At 38.3% G+C, this 10222-nt stretch overlaps 1 protein-coding gene across 1 annotated transcript; it reads right to left on the bottom strand.

Moving 5' to 3' along the window:
- Positions 1-5432: 5432 nt before the first annotated feature.
- On the bottom strand, positions 5433-6254 carry LOC129959426 (uncharacterized). The gene has a single exon (XM_056072250.1). The coding sequence runs from the start codon at positions 6252-6254 to the stop codon at positions 5433-5435; it is 822 nt and encodes a 273-aa protein (XP_055928225.1).
- Between the last annotated feature and the right edge of the window lie 3968 nt (positions 6255-10222).

The following is a 10222-nucleotide window of genomic DNA, read 5'->3' as shown; positions in this document are numbered from 1 at the left end:
GGATCCCAGCTACAAAGTCAGACCCCCTCTATCATGCTATGGTTGTGGAGTGCCAGGAGTTGTAAAGGCAAAATGTGCGAAATGTAATCCTATGGTTCAAGTAGACAGCACTCAACCTCCAAACCTTAATCACATGAACTTTTATAGTATCTCAATGGAAAGCTAGCCATCAAGCATTATTGAAATTACGATTTGTGGTTCCCAAGCAGCAGTGTGTGTCGACACTGGGACTACACATTCGGTTGCCGGAGAAAAACTTTACCATTTCCTGAAGAATAATGGACGAAGATTCGAAAATAGTACTGTTGACATGACCCTAGCCGACGGGCATGTACAAAAAACAGATATACTCACAACGATGGTAGATATTGGTGTGGCAGAAAAAGTTATCCACCCGAAACTTATAGTCTTGAAGAATTCCCAGGGAAACGAATTTTTCTCGGTACAGATTTTCTGAGAGCCGCAGGTATCGTCCTGGATCTTCAGAAAGGACTTTGGTATTTCTCAGAGGCTCCTCACCAATCGTTTAACTTTATTGAACCTCCGGCTGATATTAAGTCTCTCCTGGTTGTACTTGTTGCATCCCATCCCTATCACTTCGAGAAAATGAGGGTACCCATCTCTCGGACGAACAACGGACGAAATTTAATTCCCTGCTCAAAAGGTAAGGCTCAACAAATAAGATTACTTACAGAAAAAAGGGGAGAAACAAAGATATATTGGTTGATGTGAGGAATCTTGCTATAAGTCATTAGAAAAATGGAAAATCAGATCGTTGTATAAGATATTCTTGAAATAGAGTAAGTTTACTGTTTTAAACATTATTCAAGATTCAAATAAACAAATAGTGTTGAAAACAAGCAAAGATCAGAGCTTCCAATGACATTTAATGAACGTGAAGAGAGGTGGATTGTGAAACAAGTTCATTTTAATCCAAAAACTAGTGCAGTAAAATTGACTCTGCAATGCAAAAGTAAGTTTGGAAAATCTGTAAATTCTGAAACTGTCAGAAATGTTTTAAGAAAACATAAACATCATGGCAGAGTAGCTCAAAGAAGGCACTACATCAGCAAATCTAATCGTCAAGCTAGATTGGCATTTGCTAAAAGTATGTAAAGCAGCCAAAAGAATTTTGGGAAAATGTAATTTCTGTACATGAAAGCAAATATAACACTTTCAGATCAGACGGCAAGCAAAAAGTGTGGAGGAAACCAAATACAGCAATGCATGTGAAAAATTTAAGGCCTGCTGTCAAATATGGAGACAGCAATCAAATAGTCAGGGGCTGTATGGCAAGCAATGTTGCCAGATACTTCAATTTCATTGATGAAAAAATGAATAAATATGTTCATCTTGACATTTTCAAGCGAAATTTAAAACAGAGTGCAAGCAATCTCAAGACATTTTAATATAGATCAAGATAATGACCCGAAACATATTTATAAATTATTCTGATATTAACAAGTTATGGTTCCTCTACCACTGTCCTAGTGTTATTAAGACTCCTGTACAAAGTCCAGATCTTAATCCCATTGAGCATGTGTGGGATTATTTGCCGCAAAAACTGTATGAACATTAAATTTCTGATAAGTTGGATTTAAAAAAACATTTGGTCGAAGAGTGGGCCAAATTCGATGTATCATTTTGCAAAAAATTAGTCTAATCCATGACAAATAGATTACGAGAGGTCATAAAAAGTGAGGGCGGCCCAACAAGATATTAACTTTTAAGTTTGCATTGTTTTTCTTAATTTATTGAGAAGTGTCCCAATACTTTTTTGAACACGTGTTTTTATTTAATTTCCTTTATTTTTAATTATAGCAATAATTTCATTGATATGCGAGTTTTGTTTGAATTATTACGATTTGTATATATCAAAATAATATTTACTTCTTTGTTTTGGTTTCATTTGTATATTTAAGTCAAATATTATTATAAAATCTCTGAACTTGTACTGTGTCCCAATTCTTTTTTGAAAGACTGTATATATGTGTGGGTTAGTGCTAATTTCAATTACCTAACCTACAAATTTGCCTGCCTAATTTAAAATATGCTAGAGCTAAGAAAACAAGGTTTAAGTTAAAGAAAATTTAATTACAACATATTTACAAGACTTTGTACAATTGCGAGATTAGTGAAAACACGCTTAAAGATTCAGTTAGCAATCGTTCCGGTCGCGGCAGCGTTTTTGCTTTTCTTTTTTCTCATGTTGCTTCGCGAGCTTAAGCGTGTAGAGAGCGTGCGCATGAGACTGAAGGAGTCGTTAATTTGCATACTTGACGAGATCAAAAATAACCACAAAGCGGCACTATCAATTTGATTTGAACCTCGTAGCAAAATGTCAGTTTTTAGTTGCACGTTGTAGTACCGCTACAGGAACTCCCCCTCCAGTGTCAACGTAGATTTTTTGGATCAATTCGAAAGCGAACCTATCTGCCAAACCTAGTGGTTGTTGTTACTGGTTTTTGCTTCTTACCAACTGCTGTCGGTGGCTCGACTTCCGATGCGAGGAATGCTGGCTTCAGTCGATCTACATTGATAAAAGATGATTTTCCATTAATAAGCAACTTAAGAAGTTTGTCTGACTGACAAAACTTTGTAGGGGCCTTGATATGGTGATTGTAGGCTACGGCGAACTCCGTCGTGCCGAACAAAGACACGAGATGAATTGGGTAGATCTTTATGAATAAAAACATTTTCACGGTTGTGCGATGATGCCGGAACTGGTCTGAGCTTGTGCATAATGTGTTGTAGTTTACCAACAAAAGTTGTCTGGTCAATCCTGGATTTGTTTTCCACGAAAAATTCACCTGGCAACCTGATGTTAGTTCCGTAAGTTAGTTGTGCAGGAGTAGATTCGAGGTCTTCTCTGTAAGTTGCTCTCCATCCCATTAATACCGTAGGAAGTGCATCCGCCCATCCTTGGTCTGCGTGGCATCTTATTGAGGACTTGATTTCGGTGAATCCGCTCGATAATTCCATTTGAGGAAGGTCGATATGGTGAGGTCCGAATGGTTTCAGTACCCAGAAGTGCAGCTAAGGACTTGAATAGATGAGATTCAAACTGTATTCCTTGGTCGGTTGTTATCTTTGATGGGGCTCCAAAGCGGCAAATCCACTTTTCGTATAACGTACGGGCAACTGTTTCTGCAGTGATGTCTTGGATTGGAAAAGCTTCGGGCCATCTTGTAAAGCGATCGATGCAAGTGAGGCAGTATGAATATCCTCTCGAAGGTGAGAGTCTTCCAACAATATCAACGTGGATGTGTTCGAACCTTGCAGAAGGAAGTTGATAAGATCCTAGAGGTGATCTTATGTGCCTTGAGACTTTATTGCGCTGGCATTCTAAGCAGGATCGAGCCCATATTGCGATATCTCTCTTCATGAAAGGCCAAACAACTTTTGTGCTCAGAAGCCTCTGTGTAGATCTGATTCCGGGATGAGATATTCCATGGAATGAGTTGAAAATAATCTTGCGGAAACTTCTAGGCACGAATGGTCGAAGAATTCCTAAAGAAGTGTCACAGTATAGATTCGAATCTTGATAATACATGGGTTGGAGTTTTAGATTAGTCTTGTCAGGATAAGATAGTAATTCCTGCAACTCTGCATCAGTTTTTTGCTCTTCAGCCATCTTGTTGTAGTTAATAGGAGATGGTGTATCGATAGTTGTAATCCTTGATCGAGTATCCGCTACAACATTTTCTGCTCCTTTAATGTATTGGATGTTGGTCGAAAATTGACCAATGTAATCAAGGTGTTTGTCGGAAAGCATAGATGAGAGGCTTGTGGTCTGTAAAAATTATAAACTGACGTCCTTCCAGCATGTGACGAAAATGCCTAATGGATGCGTACACTACAAATAGTTCTCTGTCATAAGCATTGTACTTTTTTTCCGCCGTCGATAGTTTTCTTGAGTAAAATGCAAGTGGTTGATAGCCGTCCGAAGAGCTTTGTTGTAGAACTCCTCCGGTGGCTGTGTCGGATGCATCAACGGTTAAGGAAATACTAGCATTTGATGATGGGTGAACCAAAGTTGCAGCATTTGCCAAATCATTTTTGCACTGTTGGAAGGCTTTCTCAGCTTCAACTGTCCAAACTATAGGTCTTTTGTCTTTTTTCTTTGCACCTTTCAGGTAATAAAACAATGGAGCTTGGGTGGATGCGGCATGCGGGATAAAACGTCTGTAAAAATTCATCATCGCCAAAAACCGTCTCATCTCCTATACAGTTGAGGGTTTGGGGAGATTGACGATTGAGGAAACTTTGTCTTCCATTGGTTGTATTCCCTTTTCGGTAATCTTGTATCCAAGGAAGTTTACTTGAGATTTTCCAAAATTACACTTTGAAGGGTTGATTCGAATACCTTGGTCTTGAAAACGCTTAAAAAGGATACTTAGATGGCTGATGTGTTCCTCTTCGTTTTTCGATGCAACCAAGACGTCATCGATGTAGGGGATGCAAAAGTCTAGATCTTGCAAAATGCTGTGGATAAATCTTTGGAATGTCTGCGCAGCGTTACATAAGCCAAAGCTCATAAAGGGAAATTCGAAAAGTCCAAAAGGCGTGATGACTGCTGTTTTCGGTATGTCTTCTCTCACAGTTATCTGATGGTATGCTCGAAAAAGGTCGATAGTTGAAAAAATGGTGTTTCCTTCTAGTAGAAGTGCCACGTCATGGATATGAGGTATCGGGTATTTGTCAGACTTTGTAACTGCATTCAGTCTTCTGTTATCGCCGCAAGGTCTCCAATCTCCATTCTTTTTCGGTACTATATGCAATGGTGATGCCCAACTGCTTTTGGATGGTCTGCAAATGCCTTGATCGATCATGTATTGGAATTCTCGTTTGGCTATGATTAGCTTCTCAGGTGGAAGTCTTCTTGCCCTTGAAAATACCGGAGGTCCAGTCGTTTCAATATGGTGTTCCACTTGATGTTTCACTTTAGCCTTTGCTTCCACTAGAGTAATTTCGGGAAACTCCATCAAAAGTTCTTTGTGAGGAGAGTCTTCAGCAAGAAGAGTGATTTTTCCTTCAGACGAGGCTATCATTTGAACTGAAATCTTCCTTCCAGTGCTCGTGTCGATGAGGCAGTTATTTTTCATATCGACCAGCAAACCGAAGGTTTTAAGAAAATCGGCTCCAATGATGGGGGGGGGGATACAGATGCTATTATGAATGGCCACCGGAACACTCTTCGAAGGTTTAGGTCCAAGGTAAGAAGTTTTTCGCCAAAAGTTGAAATAGTAGTTCCATTTGCTGCAAATAGTTGAGTTTAGAGGCAGTGCAATTCTTTTCTTTGATAGTTGTTGGTGGAATGACGGAGGCCCCGGCACCTGTGTCGATTAAAAATCGGAATCCAGATGATTTGTCCGCCAAAAACATTCTTTTAGATTGGCCGTATACGCTTGTGGCCTCAAGCGATGGCCTTTCTAGTTTTCCTGATTGTAATTGCAAGGTTTTTTGCAATTTCTGGCCGTGCTTCCAAATTTATGATGAAACCACCAAATTCCAGCACTGGGGTCGAATCTTCGTGAACTAGAATGGCTTCTCGAAAATCTTCCACGAGCTGGACTTCGGGATTGTCTTCTCCATTTTGTTCTGGTATCCTGGAGATCTTTGACCGATTTAGAGACCTCTTCGATTTGCCTTCGAAGTGTGTGGCAGTCCTTGCATCCGCTATTCGGGCCTTCGACCAAGTGGATGGATGGCGAGTCAGTAACTTCCAAGACCTTGTCTGCCATCTTTGCAAGAGCATCTAAATCACCGGTGCTGACAGCTAGGATTTGCTGTACAGCTGTGGGCAAGCATTGTAACCATAAATTTTTCAGAAGGTCTTCTGGTACCTTAGAAGAGAGGTCTCGCATCTTGCACAGGAGTTGAGTCGGACGATCGTCCCCAAGTTGCAGCTCTTGTAGAAGCAATTTAAGCCGGTGAGTCTCTGAATCTGCAAATTGCTCAATCAGGCGCTCCTTTAAAGCTTCATACATTAGTTCTTCAGGTGGGTTCAAAATTATGTCACTGACTTGTGCTATCACATCTGTTTCAATGGCAGCTACAACATGATGGTACTTGGTTTCGTCTTTTGTAATTCCAGCAATGGCGAACTGGCTTTCAATCTGTGCAAAATATAATTTGGGATTCTGTTTCCAAAATGGTGGTGCCTTGAACGACACTCTAGCAACGACAGGACTGAAATCGTCATTTGTTGAAGGATTAGTCGTTAGCAAAAAATCTTTATGCTCGCTAGTCATCTTGATGCGTTAAAGTTTCTTCTATCCGGGTCTCCACTTTGTGGGTTCATGCTAGTTTCAATTACCTAACCTACAAATTTGCCTGCCTAATTTAAAATATGCTAGAGCTAAGAAAACAAGATTTAAGTTAAAGAAAATTTAATTACAACATATTTACAAGACTTTGTACAATTGCGAGATTAGTGAAAACACGCTTAAAGATTCAGTCAGCAATCGTTCTGGTCGCGGCAGCGTTTTTGCTTTTCTTTTTTCTCCTCTTGCTTCGCGAGCTTAAGCGTGTAGAGAGCGTGCGCATGAGACTGAAGGAGTCGTTAATTTGCATACTTGCCGAGATCAAAAATAACCACAAAGCGGCACTATCAATTTGATTTGAACCTCGTGGCAAAATGTCAGTTTTTAGTTGCACGTTGTAGTACCGCTACATATGTATATGCACCACCAATATAATGGGAGTTTTGTAAATACAGTTCTTAGAAGAAATTAAGAAAAAATCTCTCTGTTTATATTTATGCTGGCCACAGGAAGTTATTAAAAAAATACAGTTCAGTTTTGTAAGTTTTGAAAAGTTACGAAATGAATCCGAAGATGTCAGTTTTGTAACTACTCGAAAAAAAATGATTTAATTGAAAGCTTTGGATAAGTACCAGAAAATGAAGTATGTTTTTGGATGTTTTTCTTCCCTTTCGATTGGGACCAAAATGCCAAACAAACTGACTAGGCACAAGATCATATACCAATTGTTTTTCTTTCTCATTTAAGACATTGCCGATTCCATTCTTAAAACCGATAAATTGTCAACTTTTCAGCAGATTTGGCTCAAAATTTGAACCAAATTTCATTTACTTAAGTTGTTACATTTTTTAATTGTTCTGTTCACATCCATACAAAATTACACACTAAACGATAATCAACTCCTTGACGGATTTGGCTTCAAATATGAATCGGATTTACAAAATGGTTATAATTAAACTTCCCCTATAAACAGCATCCAACAACGGAAGTGAGTGAACGGATTGCAACGAAATTTTGTATATAGGCTGTACACGAGAAGCGCTCACGGAATTGCGAAAAAAAAAAGCTCCAAGATGTCCACTAGAGAGCGCCTTTCCTTAGCCCAAATGCGGCAATTCTGTGTGTTGACTGTCCCATTGAGGTATAAACGAGCCTCGTCGCTTCATAGAATATTTCAAGGAAGTGACAGATCAACAGTCATTCTGTTGAGAAAACTGACTGCGAATGAAAGACGTTGTGGCTTATCCCTGTCAAACAGCTCTTGGGTATGGTGGGTCTTGTATGGGGATTAGGGCATTATGTTTCTGAGCACCTTTCGGATGGTGTTGTAAGAATACCCTGTCTGTCGGGAAACTGCATGTGCGTATTGCTCCCAAACTCTGATATCTGTGTCTGTGAGAGAACAGCTGTCTTGACGCATCAACAAGTACCGCTGTGACAGGTTTACGGCCTCTTCCAGGTTGAGCTGCTAATGTCCCCGTCGCTTCAAATCTCTTATCATGGCCCGGATATCTTTAATAGACATTGGTCCACGCAGTAAGCTCTTTACAAGACGAAATTCATGAACTGCAGTATAAGCATTCCTCTTGTTTTCGTAAAATAGCTTCATCAATAATGCACATTCCTAAAGATACCGCCATCATTACAGCCGGAAACATCGACATAAAATATGACAACGTTTGCAAGCGTTTCCTACCCTAACCTGTTTGCATAAAGATTTCTCTTCGCAAGCATACAAATCTCGACTTTTTTCCCCCCTAGAACTGACAACTTTTCTTGGCTTTACATTTTATTACTCGTAATTCTTGTTCTGGATTGTTAATATTGTTTCTGTATTCCATTTTGATCGTTTATTGTGTTAAATTTAATATTTTTCCGGAAAAGGCGCCCTCTGGTGGACATTTTGGAACTAATTTTTTTTTCACAATTCCGTGAGTGCATCTCGTGTATAGTCTATATACCAAATTTCGTTGCTATCCGATCACCCATTTGCGTTGTGGATTGCTGTTTATAGTGGAAGTTTAAGTATAACCGCCCTGTACATATAAAATAAGTCTTCTAACTGAGAGGGAAAGTAATCCGAATGTCGTAGCTGTTTGTAATGGAATTCATCCTCAAACTAATCAATAAAATAGCTCTGTTCCCTCAACGGCTGTGATAAAGGTCAAAGGTCATTAGGGAAAATTTATTGAATGCAGACCCTTAACTGACGATTCTTCACAGTTATTATTAATTTCAAAAAAGTTATGAGAGCAATTAAATTTACCGTTAAAGAATACAAATAATAAATTAACCGGAATCAATGGGATTATTGGCAAAAACTTCTTTACTTAGTTATCAGATTGAATTCACTCCTCATTTCTCTTCTAAATCATTTAATCTTAAAACGCTTGTTGTAAATAAATGACTTCGCCTCTTCCAAATTTCGATATTCAAAATCAAAAGTGGCTGCATTTAGATAAACTTATACTCGCATATCCAAATTTTTATATTTCGCAATAAATTGATATTTTTTTTTTGTTCAAACATATAAACAATCTCCTGGATGGACTTCTCATTACTGGACCTTCAGGAACTCCAACTACAATTCTCACTAAAATTGGGATCTATCCTGACCGGAAAAGTATACACTTCACAAATGCCTGAATCGTTTATCCATTTAACTTTGTGTGATCAGCTAAATAAATTCTGGTATGCTGAAGAGATCCCTCCGAACATCACAATAGAAAAAAGATATAATCCTTGTGAGCAATTCTTTCAACAATCGGTTTGTCGAAATGAAGAAGGCAGATTCATTGTCAGCCTTCCATTTAAACAGGACAACATTTTTGGTTAAAGCAAGGAAAGAACTGCACATTTATTTTATGAATTAGAAAACAAACTTAATCAAAAACCGGAATTGAAAGACAAATTTTGTCAATTCAAGAATGAAGACTTTTCACTTCGGCCATCTGAACGCAATTTCGATTGACAGGGAGAGAGAATCACCTAATTGTTATATCCCATATCATACGATTCCAAATGGAAACTCCAGTATCACTAAGTGTCGTGTTGTCTTTAATGCGTCTTTTAAAACTCTTAAGTCTTTAAATAATGTTCTGATGATAGGACCTAAGCTAAAAATTGAAATTTTCTCTCAGTTAATCAAATTTAGATCCTACTGACAGCCGACATCGAAAACATGTCTCGTCAAGTTCTAATCGCCGATAATGACTGCAGATATTATATAATCGATTAGTGATCAACTCAGTCAGATCCCTTAATGTCTCACGAGCTTCAGAATGTAACTTAGGAACATCATGTGTTCCTTTTCTAGCATTGTGAACGCTGCAACAATAGTGTGTGGATGAGGAAACTACCTTTCCATTGCTGCACGTTATGCCAAAAATCATTTTCATGTAGACGATTTGCTGACGCTGAAGAAGAAGCTACAGCAGTTTTTGTCGAAATTCAAAAATAAATGAAATCAGGGGGATTTAATCTTCGAAAATGGTCTATTTGTCATAAAACTATTTTGAAAAAGTTGGATGATTCCTTAATATCCACAAAATCGATACATTCATTGTGCGATGAAGAATCAAAACAACGTGTATTAGGAATTTTATGGAAGCTTTTAACAGATTCAAGTAAGAATTGTTGATGGTAAAATCATTAACACAAAGAGACGACTTCTGCCCGTTATTGCTAAAACATCTGACCTGCTGAGTTTGTTTTCACCATTCGTAATTGTAAATTGTACTAAAAATTATGTAGCAATAAATATGGAATCTAAAGCCGCTTGGGGTGATCCTGTTCTTTCTACCATTCTGGAAACATGGACTAAATTTAAACATAAATCTATTACCTATACTTAATTTCATTCCTCGGTTCTTCGGAGTCGATAATAATTCTAGCATAAAATTACACAGTTTCTGCGATGCACTTTCAAAAGCATTCGCTACCATTAATATTTAAAA

This window comes from Argiope bruennichi, chromosome X1 (genome assembly GCF_947563725.1).
Source record: "Argiope bruennichi chromosome X1, qqArgBrue1.1, whole genome shotgun sequence".
NCBI lineage: Eukaryota > Metazoa > Arthropoda > Arachnida > Araneae > Araneidae > Argiope > Argiope bruennichi.
The sequence above is the reverse complement of the archived record's forward strand: the minus strand, read 5'-3'. Positions and strand labels throughout refer to the sequence as shown.